Genomic DNA, 16,300 nt, shown 5'->3' on the forward strand with positions numbered 1-16,300 from the left:
TCACCCAACCCAGGGCACAGCCAGACACCGCAGCAGCCAGGCTTCCCCACATCAGTGCCCACACACCCCTGGCCTCACCACAGCCTCACTCCTCTTCTGTCCTCTTTTTGTCCCCGTAGCCAGGCACGAGCTGTCAACAGACACTTATTGAATGGGCACAGCTGTTCAGGGGCAAAGGTGAAAGCCCCTTCAGGGATTGGGAGTGGAGCCCGTTTCTCTAGTGTGTCACCTTATGGCTCCACAGACGTTATTAATAAGCCAAGTCACAGCATGGACATTGAGTCTATTTACATTTATCTTCTGACAACAAAATTTCAACAGGACTAAAAGCCAATGCCATCTGTTACCACGGGAAACCGTTTCCTGGAGAAGCAGCAGCCATATTTCACACTCCTTCACCCAGACCCCATCTTTCTGGGTCTCTACACTGAGACGCAGTTTCAGGTTGGGATGCTCTACTCCGATGTCCTGTGTTCCAGTATGCTGAGCCCAGGAGGAGAGCACCGGGCAGACAGCGTCCAGCCACACTCCCGTCGCTTTCCCTCCAAGCAGACAGTGTTTGTGCAGGGCATATTTGCAAGCAACCAGAAAACAGTCCACTTCCACCCACATGTGAAACTCAGGGTGAACGACCCAGGCCAGGCCAGGCACATGCTGGCCCCACAGATGCCCAAGTGGCTTCACAGCGTCACTGGGGCCAGTCTAAGGTAAGAAGACCCTGGCCAGGGACGAAGGCCCTACTGGCGTTAAAGAAACAGCCTTACCTGTTAGGCACAGGATTTTTACAGATTCCCGAGAACACAGTTCATGTAAATCACTCATGAAAATGTTACATGAACTTTGACTTAAATTTCTCATAAAGGCATTTTTTAAATCAGGTGAAAATTCAAGACACTGAGCCAATGTGCACACAAGAAATTAATTATACCTCACAATAGGGAAAACATCAAAATGAATCATGCATGACTCTTCAGATCCTGAGGTTGGCCCAGCCGAGCCTGTGCTCAGAAGCCCCCCAGCCCTGGCCCCCAGCTGCCCGCACGCCCCCCCTCACCAGCAGGCAGGTCCCCATCCACTCGGACACCAGCACATCCACCTTCTCGGGCAGTACCACGTCCTCCACCTTCTGTTGGAACACGGTGATGATGTCGGCAAAGCCATTCTGCAGGACCAGCTGCCCCGTGTGCTGCGCCATCTCACTGGCCTCCACCGCATACACCTGCAGCAGCAGAAGCACCGTCAGTGCACGCCCGGCCTCGGCCCGTCATCTACTCTCCTGAGTCACAACCAGCATACGAGAAATGGTCAATGACACAAGAGGGAAGCAGTATTCCAGACAGCAGAGAAAGCGAGGGCTGGGCCACACCTGCCCCTCCAGGGACACCCAGAAAGGAGCCGCCTCTAACCCTCCCGACTGCCCCCACCTCCTGCACAAGACACAGACGCAGGGCTGCAAGTGGGCGGAAGCCTCGCATGCCCGAGTCGGCTGCCACACGCACAGCAATCTTAATCCATGACCAGCACAGCAAGTTCTGAGCACCCAAGTGACAATGCTGGTCTGTGCCACATCTGAGGCCTGTGAGACAGTTTCAAACCCAGGGTCTCAGGGAAGGGTCTGGTGGGAAGTGCCCAAGTGCTGGGCCCTGGGTCCTGCAGAGCCTGGACTTGGGTGGACACTGTGCTGCGAGCCCACCCACTGTGTAAGGAGTCTCCAAGGCTGCAGCTCGGCTCAGCTCAGCACAGCACAGACGGCCCAAGAGGAGTGGGGAGGGGGCCCAGCGTGTGCACCCCTCCCATCCCCGTGGGACCATCCATACCCAAGGCCCAGCACAGACATGTGGGTGCACCTGTTTGTCTACTCAACTGAAATAAATGTCTCACAGAACATACCCCGCCCTGTGCAATTCATGGGATATTTTCTATTCTGCTCTATTCCTGTCTGTGCTGTGACTCATTACGTGGGCGCCACAGCCTCTAGCATGCAGTCTCAACACACTGCTGTTTTACCGACCCTGAGCTGCACGTGCAAGGATGCTCACCAACACCACGGAGTCATCAGTGAGCCCTCAACAGCTCAGGGTCACGAGTTAGCACACTCAGAGGCCACCTCGGACATCACCAGCCTTGGCACAAACACCCGGGACGCGTTCGAGACCCCACTCACCGCTTTAGGCCGCGCATAGTGTGCACAGAAGAGACTGATGATCCCAGTCCCACAGCCCACGTCCAGGATGACTTTATCCGTTAGGGAGTCTTTATTCTGCAGGATGACACTGTGGTATTTAGTTGTTCGTGGCTGGTCTGCCAACATTTCCAAGTGGAGTTTCTGGAAGAAATGCACATTCAGAATCACTGCCTGTGACCTAGAGCCATGCCAAGTTCTGGACTGAGATGGAGGATCAGAGCCACAGCTGATAACCCCTGACCCCGCCACCCCACATCTAAAAATATGAGCAACACACAAGAGCAACAGTACTGGCTTCTGGAGTCCCTCAGCTCAGCACAGCACGGCCAGGCGAGCCGACAGGCAAGAGGGAGCACTGTGCACACAGGGGTGCAGTGTCGCCCGGACCACTGAGGCTGGAGGGACCACCGCATCCCAACGAGACTCCCCAGGGCCAGGTGTCCGACTACAGAAAACAGCAATACACCATGAGAGAGGGGCCAGCGTAGGTGGGCAGGGGGTCCCCCAAAGTCCTCTGCACACATGAGCTCACCCCTCCTGTTCTTGGGGAGTGCCCCGAGGGATAAGTGAGAGACCCAGCCTTGTCCTGAGGGAGGAAAATGCCTGAAACCCAAGGACACCTACATGAGAATCAGCCACCCTGAAAGGAGGCAGAGAAAGGCTTGCTCAGGGCAGCCAGCAAAGCCGCGGGCTGGAGGAGAGGCTGCACCCCTCCCACCAGCACTCTCGAGCTGCAGAAGGCCCAGCGTAGAAACAGCATCGCCAGAAAGAAGACAGGCAGCAGCCAGGAGCAGAGCGAGGACCGCGCCCAGACCACACCAGCAGACAGGAGCCTGCACGAGCCCCTCAGAGCCCACATTGGAGCCTCCCAAGACTGCGCGGAATAAAAAACAAAGGGACAGGTGGGAGGAGGTGGGAGGCACAGACAACAAAGCAAGGCCCAACTCTCCTGCCCGGAAGCAAAGGATGGGAAAGGCCTACAGTGCCAACACCAATGGAGACAGAGCTGGAGCAGCTACGTCAGCACCATACAGAACACAGTTCAGAGCAAACCAGATTCCCATCGGTTCACATCAACACAGGAATCAATTCACCCAGAGGACATGATTATTCTAAATATTTCTGTACCTAAAAACAGATCTTCAAAATACATAGAGCAAAACCAATACAGGTGCAAGAAGAAACAGATAAATTCACAGTTATCACAGAGGTTTCAACAGTGTGCTCTCAGTAACCGACTGAAGACAGAAAAATTGGTAAGACTGTGGAAGGCCTGGACATCACTGTCAACCAAGTCAATCTCATTGGTATTTAGAGAACACTTCACCCAACCCCTTATAATAGTAATAATAAAAAATATCTAGGAACAAATTGAACAAGAAAAGTGTAAAACCATGTATGATAAAGAGATTATTATCCTTATCTTAAAATGCTAAAAGATATTAAACAAAGCTGAAGTAATGGGAGACTGAGAATCAATGTTATAAAGATGTCACTTCTCCCAAAATTAACATAAACATTCCATGTAGTACCTACTAAAGGAGGAACCACAACAGAATAATAAAATTAGTTTCAAAACAGTAAGTGCCCAAGGCTAATGAGGAAAATGCTTTAAAAAAAAAAAGAACTGCTGGAGACCTAGCTCTTGCAGATCTACAAAGGTGCAATGATGAAAATGATGAAGCACTGGGAACTGCAGTAAACAGAGCAGTGAAACAGCAGCGATTCTGCAGCAGACCCCTGAAATCCAGAGCACGACAAATGCAGCATTTCACATCAATGGGAAGGGAACCGTCCAGTAACTGAGGCTGGGATCGCTGGATATTTGTGGCATAAATTAGGGCGGAATTTTACATTATTTTTTTACAACGAATAAGTTATAGATTGATTTGAAATCTCACAGTTTAAAATAGGATCAGAAGGCTAGGCGGGGTGCCTCACCCCTGTAATTCCAGCACTTTGGGAAGCTGAGGTGAGAGGGTCCCTTACACCAGGAGTTTGAGGCAACAGTGAACTATGATTGCACCACTGCACCCCAGCCAGTCATACGACAGAGTGTGACACCATTTCTAAAAAACATAAAAAGTAAAAATAACATAGAATCATAACAGTTCTGAAAAAAAAAAAAGTGTGGGTATTTATAATCTTATAGTGAGGAAGGTTTTTCACAAAGAAAACAAAAAGAAATCACAAATAAAAGAAAAACATATTAGGCTATACAAATAAAAAAGTTCTATGTGGGAAAAAATTTCACACAGTCACAAAAATTCACAAATTCAGGCTAACACATAAATCAACAAAAATCAAAAGAAAGGGGCAAATAATATGAAAGTTTACAAAAAAAGAAAAATACAAAAGGCCAACAAACACATAAAAGATGATCAATCTTACTTAAAAAATGGAAATCAAAATTAAAAGACGCCATATTCAACCTTTAAGATCAAAGTCCTTTTTCACTTCGATTTGTGGTAGGGAAATGGGCTTTCACACACCGTCAGTGGATCCATGCCATGGTCTGAACTGTCCCCAAAAACCCATGTGCTAAAACTTAATCGCCAGTGTGATGGCACTAAGAGGCCACCTTTGGAGGTTACTATGAAAGGGTTTGTGGTGGAAAAGGCACTCCCAGCCCTCCCACCTTCACTGTGAGGACAGCCATGAGGCGCCATCTTGGACACCAATGCCAGTACCCCCCCAGCCTCCAGAACTGCGAGAAATGAAGCTTTGTTCTTCATAATTTACTCAGTCTAAGGTATTTTGTTACAGCAGCACAAACTTAAATTACACACTTAGTCGTGTGTAATTAGCAAATCTTTCTGGAGGGCGAATTGGCAACATCCACTTAAGGAAACCACATGTGTACACACACACACCACACACACACCCCCCAGGAATTTACCCTATAGCAATTCTAAACAGCATTTAACAGGATTATATAGGACTCCATTACAGCATTATTTATCATGATAAAAAGCTGTTAAATAACCACTGTCCAAATAGCAACAGGATCCTTTTAGAGTAACACAATGCTCTGCAGCTGTTATAAAGAGTGACAGGTGCCAATATGAGAGATCTTCAAAATAATACAGCTACGTGAAAAGAGCAAGGTGAAGACCTGAGTGTTGGAACAACGCCTTTTCTATACATTAAAAACATAAAATAAATTAGGTGTCACTTGGACTTCATAAGCACAGAGGAATCTGGTGGGCAGTGGTTCTTTGAGCTGAGAGGCGGCAGAGCTGGGAGGTTGGCATTGGCTTTTCATTATGTATCTTTCCTTAATGGATAGAAATCACTAACCATGTACAGACATGAATAGTTTTTAACACTTCTAACTGTGAAATATGGCATGCCTACAAAAAAGTGCAATAAAAAGCAATAAAAAGTATCTGCACAGTTTATTAAGTATAGTTGTATAGCAAACACCTGTATATCCAAACAACTCTGTATCTATATCCAACCCCAGAACACTGCCAGCACGTCAGAACTTCTGACTCAGCCACGCTGGTCCCAGAGCCTCCCCCACCAGCACGTAACCTCCAACCAACTCTCAGGGGAGCCACTCCCGCCCTCAGTCTCACCACCCAGGCGCACTCACAAACAGTACCTTCTGGCCAAGCACGATGGTTCATGCTTGTAATTCCAGCCCTTTGGGAGGCTGAGACAGGAGGATCACTTGAAGCCAGGAGTTTGAGACCAGTCTGGCCAACATAGTGAAACCCCCTCCATTAAAAATACAAAAATTAGCCAGGCATGGTGGCACGCACCTGTAGTCCCAGGTACACAGGAGGCTGTGGCAAGAGAATTGTTTGAACCCAGGAGGCAGAGGCTGCGGTGAACCGAGATCCCACCACGGCACTCCAGCCTGGGTAACAGAGCAAAACTCTGTCTCAAAACAAACAAACAAAAAACCTTCTAATGTGGCCTCTTAACTTTATATAATTGAGTCAAACGTTACAGATTCTTTGCCCTATTCCTTCTTTCACCTAACATTATTTTTATAACATTCACCCTGCAAGTAACTGTTTTCATCTAGTTTTAAAATGTAACCAGAGATTGTTGCCTAGACCATCAGGTTATAGGCAATTTCTCTATGGTGGGGAAAAAAAATTCAGTAAGCTGTTTAGAAGTTGGGCTTTTATTATTTTTTAAGGGACAGAGTCTGGTTCAATCACCCAGGCTCGAGTGCACTAGCGCAATCATAGCTCACTGCAGCCTTGAACTCCTGGCTTCAAGTGATGCTCTGACCTTAGTTTCCCAAAGTCCTGCGATTACAGGCATGAGCCACCACACCTGACCTAAGTATTATTCTTCACAGATTTATAGAATTATTTCTTTTTTTTTTTCTTTTTGAGACAGGCTCTCGCTCTGTAGCCCAGGCTGAAGTGCTATGGCACCATCATGGCTCACTGCAGCCTCAGCCTCCAAGGCTTGAGCCATCCTCCCACTTCAGCCTCTTGAGTAGCTGGGACTACAGGCATGCATCACCATGCCCAGCTAATTATATATATATAGTTTTTTGTAGAGACAAATTATATTTTTTATTTTTTCTCACTATGTCGTCAGGCTGGTCTTAAACACTTGGCCTCAAGCGATCCTCTTGCCTTGGCCTCCCAAAGCGTAGGGATTGCAGGTGTCAGCCACCACGCCCAGTCTAATTTCATTTTTAAAGTAAAATTTACTACTTTAAAAAAAAAATGCTGAGAGACCATGCACATAATCTCACTGCTCAAAATCGTATCTCTAAGCCAGGGGTCAGCAAACTAAGCCACGGGCCAAATCTAGCCCACCACCTGTTTTTGGATGGCCTGCAAACTAACAATGGTTTTTACACTTTTAAATCATTCAATCAAAAGAATAATTTGTGACACATGAAAACTGTATAGTATAAATTCAAATTTCAGGGTCCATAAATAAAGTTTTATTGGAACACAACCCTGTACACTTTGTGTGTCATCCACAGTGGCTTCCACACAACCATGTCAGAGCTGAGTAGCCGCAACAGAGACGCTCTGGCCTGCAAGACTATGGACCTGCTCTGAACGATGCAGTAGGAACTAAAGCTAGAGAGAACCCACCGCCTGGCCAGCTGAACAGGGAATTAAAAAAACGATACCAGAGTTCCGTAGCTGCCGAAGTACTCTTCATCCTGCCACGTGTCTTCAGGGTCGTACTCATCCATCTGCTTCCCCACATGGTTTGCCGGAATGTACCCACAGTAGCCCGCACGCTCGCCCCACCACCAATCAGCAGTGGTTTGTCTCAGGATAAGAATTTTTTCTCCTCTCAAAAAACTGAGCTGGAAAAAAAAAAGTTAAAATTCAATTCAATAAGAAAACCAGTCATTGGTATTTCAAGTGTGGCTCAGTAATAAATCCCACCGATGGTGACAAAATCACAGAGATTTCAAACAGGAGTCAGTGGGTAATGACAGCAACTAAGAACGTTTGCAAGTGACACCACAACTTAGCGATACCTCTGGAACATCTACCTGAAAGGAGGGCACAGCTTAACTGATATTTTTTTTAAAAAGGAGTAAACCTTTTCAAATGGCTTAGGAGAGAATTTCTCAACAGCCTCTTCCTTGTAACTCAACTATGCCAACTGACTTACTGGAGGCTTAGGCTAAGAAATTCCTGTCACAAAGTAAACGAAGCTACATCCAAGGAGATATAGCTTGATATATTTGGTAGCCTTACTTTTCATCAACTGGGTGGGTTCTAAATTCCAAGGAGAAACCAGAACAGGTGCTTCTGCCCCTGGCTGAGGGTCCCCACTCCACACCTGGTATTTTCACATGTGCTTGGGGCAGTACCGGTTAGGCTGTGAGCTTCACACCCAGGTCTTGTGTGGCCCTAAGCATCTGAATACTTCTTCATGTAACTTTGATATGACGTCTGCAAAATTTATCTCATTTTGCCACTGAACATGCTGAAAACCACAAAGCACTGGCCACCACGCATGCCTACCTGGGTCTCATCAGTGGCAGCATAGTCTGCGATGGCCACGAACTCCTCTGGCTGGACTCCCTCCTGCAGGAGACCGGCCTCACTGTACTCAGCAGGCTCTTCTTCCTGCTCAAAAACAAGGAAAGGGTGAGGAGAGGACGTGGGAGCTTTTTTTTTTTTTGGCTATGTTATTAGGATGGTTTCAAATTTCAAATACAGATTCATGTGTCGAAGTATTTATTATACAAACCATTTGGATCATCTTTACTACTATAATCAAAGGCTGTCACCTTCACTCTAAATTTCTTTTAAAAAAAAAAAATGAGTTGGACCCTAAAAGAGAACATCAAAGCAAGAAGTCAGAAACAGGCACTGCCAGTGTCTATCTGGTGAGGAGCCCTTGTCCTTCACCGGCTATGCTTCCTGAACGTGATCATCAACCCCACGACGAGAAACCAGTGTGAGGACAGAGCCGGGGGCCCAGCGTCCCAGGCAGGCACAGCCAGGGGCCTGTGGAAAGAGCTGATGGCAGGGCACAAACTTCCATGAGGCAGCAGAGCCCAGCTTGGACCCACACGGTTCCTTGGAGCCTCCCCCAACCCCTCCTTTTTTTTTTTTTTTTTTTTTTTTTTTTTTTGAGACTGAGTCTAGTTCTGTTGCCCAGGCTGGCATGATCTCAGCTCAGTGCAACCTCTACTGCCTCCCAGGTTCAGGCGATTCTGATGCCTCAGCCTCCCAAGTAGCTGGGACTACAGGTGTGCATCACTACACCCAGCTAATTTTTTGTATTTTTAGTAGAGATGGGGTTTTGCCATGTTGCCGAGGTTGGCCTCGAAATCCTGGGCTCAGACAATCCACCTGCCTCATTTTCCCAAAGTGCTAGGACTACAGGCATGAGTCACCATGCCTGGCCGTCCACTTTATACAAGAATAAGTTTGCCTGGAAGACACCACTGCAGAGGGCAGAACCTCAAATCACACACTCCAGTTCAATGAATCAACCCTGTCTCAACACAAACACTTTAAACACATTTTCCTAAACATAAAAGTAATTCGTGTTTACTTTAGAAAATGTGTGAAAACACCAAGTACACAGAAGAAAATTTCACTGCAATTTCACTCACTGATCACAGATAATAACAGACAACACACTGGTATTTATACTTTCAGACTTTTAAAAAAGTGGACATGTAACACAAGTACAAAGCGTTCACTGGGTTCACACAATAAGCCTGTGACCTATGGTTTTCACTCTATAAACTCTGAACATTTTTCGTATTAAATATACTTCTAACACTATTTAGTATCTGTCGAGTATTCCAGTCTATGAATTATCATGACTTACCTATCCAGTTTCCTAGTCTCGTACATTTGGACTTCTCAGTTTTTACTATTCTAAATTATGTTAAGATGAACTTCCTTCAACATAAATCATTCTGCGTGTACCTTAATCTTCTTAGGGTAAGTTTCTGAACATGAACTTGATGGACTGAGACTATGCGTACACCTCCCCAGTTCAAGCAATTCACGTGCCTCAGCCTCCCGAGAGGTGGGACTACAGGTGTGTGTCACTATGCCTGGCTAATTTTTGCATTTTTGGTAGAAATGGATGGGGTTTTGTAATGTTGGCCAGGCTGGTCTCGAACTCCTGACTTCAAGTGATCTGCCCACCTCAGCTTCCCAAAGTACTGGCATTACAGGCGTGGGCCACCAAGCCTGAACTGCACTTTGCTTTTCTTACACAATACCTTCTGGAAAAACTCTCCAACTGTCAGAACCCTGATTTATTACTTTCAATGGCTATACGATATTCCATAGCAGGAACTTCGCTTGATTCTTCAGCCATCCCCCATTGATAGACTTTGTCTTGGGATCCAGTTTTCTACCAGCATAACTGATGCTGCAACAAAAGAAGTCTGTGCACAGATAAGCTTATCTGATGACATTTTATTTCTGCGGGATAGATTGCCAAGGTTGAAGAATACTTTTTTTTTTTTTTTTAGATGAGGTCACCCTCTGTCACCCAGGCTAGAGTGCAGTGACACGATCCTAGCTCATGGCAATCTCCACCTCCCAAGCTAAAGCAATCCTTCTACCTCAGCCTCTCAAGTAGCTGGGACTACTCTTCGTATAATGTAGATCCGATTTGACATCTCAAGAAATTTTTTTACAAACATATTGTTTTCCCAGTTATCTTGTTTAGGATCAGCAACTTCAAGAGTCAGGTCAACAGAAATTTTCCAAACTGAAGCACAAAAAGAAAAACAAACAAACAAACAAACAAAAACCAAATAAGAATAGAGCATGAGACATGTCAAACAGCAGCAAAAATTCTAACTTATGTTTACATGGTGACCCCAAAAAAGAAGAGAGAGGATGAGGCAGAAAAAAAATAAATGAAGAGATAATGGTGGAGATATTTCCAAAATTAACAAAAAAAAGATCATCAAGGCCAAAGTGGGTAGGTCACCTGAGGTCAGAAGTTTGAGACCAGCCTGGTGAACATGGTGCAACCCCGTCTCTACTAAAAATGCAAAAAATTAGCCAGGCGTGGTTACTCGTGTCTGTCATCCCAGCCACTTGGAAGGCTGAGGCAGGAGAATCGCTTGAACCCAGGAGGTGGAAGTTACAGTGAACTGAGATCACACCACTGCACTCCAGCCTGGGTGACAGAGCGAGACTTCGTGTCAAAACAAAACAAAACAAAACAAACAAACAAACAAAAACTCATTAACTCACAGATTCAAGAAGCTCAACTAATCCTAAGTGGGAAAAACAAGAAGAAAACTGGTAAAAAACCCCAAAATGAGAAAAATCCTAAATGCAGCCAATGTGAAAAAGGAATACATTACATTTAGCGGAACAACAGTAAAATATTGCTGACTTCTCATCAGAAACAGAGGCCAGAAGACAGTAAAATGGCATCTTTAAAGTGTTAAATAAAAACTGCAAACCTAAAATCCCGAATCAAGCTATTCTTCAAAAATGTAGGCAAAACACATTTCATAGTTTGACACAGCAGACTCACACTAGTAAATATAAACATACAGCTGTCAGGTTGAAGGGAAATGATCCTACATGAAAACACAGAATGCAGGAAAAAAGGAAAGATCTCAAAAAAGGCAAATAATATGTGGGGAAACATAAAAGACTATTTAACTTTATTAAAAAAAGACTCAACAATGACAATTTATTGTGGGGTTTACAACATATGTAAAATTAAAATGATACATCAACAGTACAAAAATATGGGTGCTGGTAAATGAAACTAACTTATAAGATCTTTACCTTATGAAGCGGTTAAAAAAAAAAGACTGAAATTGAGAGGATGCATATTGCAATTTCTTTGGAAAACACTAAAATAATATGAAAAGATACAGCTAACAAGCTAGTAAAGGAGGTAATGTGGAATTATAGAAAATATTTATTAATCCACAAGAGGGCAGGAATGCAGACATGCACAAAAAAGAAATGTGACAAACATAAAACAAATAGCAAGATGTTACACTTAATCATATTAGTCATTACATTAAATGTTAATAGACTAAATACTCCAATTAAGAGGCAGAAATTGTGTTTAACAGAGCGACAAAAAAAAGACCTAAGAGCTAGACCCGACTAGCTCTTTACAAGAAAAATGCTTTAAACATAAGGACTGGAGGGAAAAAAAAAAATACACACACACACACACTCTTTATTATTATAAAAATATTTTTATATTTATTATATAGAAAATAAAGTATATTATTATAAAAAATACTTTATTTTCTATAATTTCCCTAAGAATGGGAATATTTCCCTATGCCAGGAGCATGACTCACAAGGCAGCAATGCCCTCTGCTTGCTCTCCACCCCATCACTGATCCACCCAGCCCAGGCAACCCTTACTAATCCCCCGGTGTGCGGCCTTCCACACCCCCACCATGCCCATGTCATACACAAACCCCTGTGTACACACATACATACACACACACACACACATGCACACACACACACACCCAGGCTCTTTCTTTGCTTGGCTTTTTTTTTTTTTTTTTTGAGATGGAGTCTCGCTCTGTCACCCAGGCTGGAGTGCTATAATAATATAGCCGGTATAGCTATATTAACACTAAAAAAAGGTACATGCAAGAAAAGAAGTATTTATTAACAGGTAAAAAGACAGATATTTTATAAAAAATAAGGTCGATTAATCTGGAAAATAAAACCTATACTAAATATATACACCCAATAACAGGGACTCAAAATATACAAAGCAAAAAGTGATAGAACCAAAAGGAAAAATAGATATATCTACAATCATAGTGGAGAATTTTTAGTAACTGACAGAAAATGGCAAAAAAAAAAATCAGAAAAGACATAGAGTTTTGAACAATACTAATAACACATTTGATCTTGATGGCATGTATAGAATGCTATACTCAACAACTGCAGAATACATAGTCTTTGCAAGTACTCATGGAACATTCACCAAAATATTCCATATGATTAGAATATAAAGCAGGTATGAATAAATTTCAAAAGACTGAAATTATAGAGGATGTTATGTTCTCTAACTAAGCTAATTAAAGCAAAATTAAATAAGAAAAAGTAAAATTTCCAAAATGTTTAGAAACTGGTCAACATACTTTCAAATAGTCCAGAAAATTTCTAATTTCCACTGAATATATTAGAAAATATTTTGAATAATGAAAATGCAATGCATTTAAATATGTGACGTATAACTACAGCAGTGATTAGAGGAAAGTCATAGCTTTAAAGACTATTAAAGAAAGGTTTAAAATCGATTATCTAAGCTTCTCTCTCAGATGCTACAAAAATTAACCCAAATACAACAGAAGGAAATAAAGACAAAAGCAGAAATCAATGAAATAGAAAAACAGAGAAATCAACACAGATAAAATTGGTTCTTTATAAAAATAAAATTGATAAAACCCTAAAAAAAAGACTGATCAAGTGGGAAAAAAGGAGATAAAATACAAATTACCATTATCAGACATCTATTCTATAATGGAGGGTAGTATTAACAGGATGAACACAAGTATTACTGAAGTACCACCATGACCCTTAAGTAGTCAGCAAAATTAAAGTAACAAGATACCATTTTTTAACCCATGAGACTGACCAAAACTTAAAAGTCTGATGCTGTCAAGTGTTAGCAAGCACTATTGTGGGCTACTGACCTGTGAACTAGTAAAGTCATTGTGGGAAACAACTGATCATTACCCAGTAAAACTGAAACTTGCGGTCCTTTGCACCCTGCAATGCCATTATTGGAGCACAGAGGCATGGAGAAGGATGGTCACTACAGCATTGTTTGAAATAGAAAAAACTAGAAACAACTTAAGTGTCCAACAAAAGGGGAATAAGTAAAATGGGGTATATGCCTACTGTATAGCAGTGAGACTGCAACAGGCCCATACACATAATTACAGCTAGGATACTTTATACTTTCAGAGAAGAAATACACTACAGGAGCACCCTACAGTGGCAGGATTGAACCAGCATTACACACATATCAACAAGGACAAATTCCCCAAAGGTAAAGTTAAATGAATAGGCAAGCTACAGGTGACACTGAGAGTATGACACCACTTATGGAAACTCTAAAAAGCACACACAAACAATATCGTATGTCATTCAAGGATATCTATATAAGCCACAGAGGTATAAAAAATGGTGCAGTGACACAAAACAGATTCAGGATTCACAGTAGTGTTTGCCTCTAGAAAGAGAAGAGGAAAAATAGGACTGAGATTGGGGAACAAACTTTATCTAGAGGGTTGCTTTTTCTTTTTTAAGATATGAAGTCTCACTTTATTGGCCAGGCTGGAATGCAGTGGCTATTCACAGACACAATCAGAATACACAACACCCTCAAACTCCTGGCCCCAAGTGATCCCCCCGCTTCAGCCTCCTGAGTAGCTGAACTACAGACACATCCGACAGTATTTTTATTTTATAAATATATATATATAACCTCATGTACACTGTTTAATGCACTTGATGTTTACAATATCATTCTGGAAATGTCCTAATATTTGTTAAATTTATCAAAAGAAAAATAAGATGTCCACGGAATTAAAACATTTTATGAATAATTAAAGAAATCAATGAAAGATGCTGACTATAAATAAAATTCCTATATATAAAAACCCAAATGAAAACAGATCATTGGAATGAAAGAGAAAAAAAAGAAAATATTAAAATTGACATAACAGATACAGAAATGTTTAAAAATAGTATCTATTATTCAGTTGGTGAGTTTTACACAATCAACATTCCTTAAAATTTGAGGGTTTTTTTTACTGCTAACTTGAACAAAACTACATGAGTACCCTAGGCAGAAACAGTATGAATACATAAATCTTTTCTAATGTGTCCAACTTGCCTTCAATATATTGCTGGTATTATGCCTGAAATTGTATTGAACAGCTCAGAAAATACACTTGCTTTGCCATTTCACATATCAAAAATGGAACCCTAAATGATGGTGATGTTTAGGGCCTAAGTATTTCCTTAGAAGTGTTATGGTGCCCAATGCAGGATGTCACCTTAGAGACACTGTGTTTCCTCTGCCTCACAATCTTCACATTTAAGCATTCTACTGCTGGTGGCCACCTTCCAAGGCACAAGTCAAGCTCCACCATATCTGTGAGCTGACACTTAGCTCTCTGTAATGTTCACATTCATTAAACACAGATTTTTAGGAACTGGAACCGAAATTACCTGCGATTCACTTCTGGGACAGTCACCTGATGTTGCCATAGTTCTCTTAGGCTCTGCCTCATAACTGCTGCTTTATTTCATTTTCTTCTCCATTTCTACTTTTAAAAAGAGAAGGAGACACAAAGTACTTGTTATATTGCTTAATAATTAAGTTCCCTTAACTTCTAAGGGGCATGATAAATGTCGTCTACCAAATAGAAGTAAAATGTGTATGTGTAAAGAATAGTATAGAAATGAAAATTTACAATTCTTTACAGAGACAAAAGCATTTAAAAATCATAAACTTCAAATAGTGTGTTTTCTTCACTAGTCTGAAAGGTGTTAATCTTATTCATTTGCTGAAGCCTGTTAGTTTCTGTTAGATCAGGTGTCGACTTAAGGCAATAAATCAGTATTCATTCATTTCTTAGAACTGTGATAGCTTTAATTCCAATTAAAAGTCCCTACCCGGGACTTTACAGTGTTTCCACTAACAGGAACCAAAGTCTGCATCTTCCAGTCTTTTCCTTCTTCTCAATTCTTATTTTTCCAGTGACAGTGTAATCCACACTCTGCTCTGGGATCAATGTGTTTTTTCAATTGCATAGCAATTCTTTGTTTAAAATGCATGCTTCACTTCTAAATCCAGTCTTGAAGCTTATTTTTGTGATATTCGTAGTTACAAATGCTTACTGATTTACATAATTACATTTTCATTGGAAAACCTGGGTCCAAATTGGGAAGGGGTCGGAGAGGAGGCCGGGGTGCGTGCAGGATCCAGCTCTCCTAAGACGCCCTCGGAAGGAACAGGATCATGGAGGGTGGGAACAAGCGGCCAATGAAGCGGGGTGAGAAGGGGGCAGGAAGCGAGGGGGCCGCGCGTAGACGCAGGGGCACGAGAGGGTCAGGCTGGGCGAGCGTCGCGAGCTACGGGACAGGGGCCGTCAGGCAGGTGGGCGTGGTCGCGAAGGGCGTGGCAGAGATGGTGGGGTGGGCGTGGCCGCAGAGGGCGAGGCCATGGAAAGCGCTGGATGGTGGGAGTGGCCGGGAAGGGGCGCGGCGCTCAGGGAAGGCTGTGACGGGGACCCAGCGCCCGTTACGACGCCAGGGCAGGTGGCAGAGATCGCGAAGGCGCTCGGAGGCCCCAAAAGGGGGCGGAGGCCTCTGTCCGCCAGCGACGCACACGCAGTGCGAGGACGCCTCACCTGGCCTGTCCTTCCTTACGTGCAGTCCAGTCACCTGAGCGGCCCATCAGGACACCTACCTCAGCCGCGTTTCTCCGCTGAGTTCCGCGTCCACACCGCCAGCGCGGAGGGGCCGACGGTCTTTTCCAGGAGCCTGAGCCAACGCCCTCAACCCGCGCAAGCGCAGTGCACGCAGGCCGTCAGCCGAGAAGTCCCGCCCAGTGTCCGGCGCCCCGCGCAGGCGCAGTGCTCAGACGGCCCCCCTTCCAGGGGAGCCG

The 16,300-nt window shown here is 43.6% G+C and overlaps 2 protein-coding genes across 36 annotated transcripts in view; one reads left to right on the plus strand and one right to left on the minus strand.

Annotated features, from left to right (window-relative positions):
- PRMT2 (protein arginine methyltransferase 2) overlaps positions 1-16,289 on the minus strand; it is a 30,631-nt gene extending 14,342 nt beyond the window's left edge. Inside the window, exons 1-6 of the mRNA XM_050784341.1 lie at positions 16,103-16,289; positions 14,860-14,954; positions 8,155-8,259; positions 7,302-7,484; positions 2,165-2,326; positions 1,055-1,219 (exon numbers count right to left, since the gene is read on the minus strand). Coding sequence (XP_050640298.1) covers positions 1,055-1,219; positions 2,165-2,326; positions 7,302-7,484; positions 8,155-8,259; positions 14,860-14,898 — 654 coding nt within the window. The 5' untranslated portion in view covers positions 14,899-14,954; positions 16,103-16,289. The remainder of the gene's footprint in view (positions 1-1,054; positions 1,220-2,164; positions 2,327-7,301; positions 7,485-8,154; positions 8,260-14,859; positions 14,955-16,102) is intronic.
- The window catches only part of S100B (S100 calcium binding protein B), a 153,482-nt gene that overhangs the window by 100,253 nt on the left and 36,929 nt on the right, over positions 1-16,300 (plus strand). For 2 of the 35 annotated variants that reach the window (XM_050784391.1, XM_050784381.1), the window contains exon 1: positions 15,600-15,603. The exons of 31 other annotated variants lie outside the window; for them this stretch is intronic. The gene's annotated coding sequence lies outside the window, so the exon portion shown is untranslated. Of the gene's footprint in view, positions 1-15,599; positions 15,604-15,709; positions 15,714-15,825; positions 15,830-16,300 lie in introns of those variants that run through there. 2 more of the 35 variants (XM_050784361.1, XM_050784354.1) reach the window with 2 other exon arrangements.

The sequence above is a fragment of the Macaca thibetana genome, chromosome 3 (assembly GCF_024542745.1).
Source record: "Macaca thibetana thibetana isolate TM-01 chromosome 3, ASM2454274v1, whole genome shotgun sequence".
In the NCBI taxonomy this organism is placed as follows: Eukaryota; Metazoa; Chordata; class Mammalia; order Primates; family Cercopithecidae; genus Macaca; species Macaca thibetana.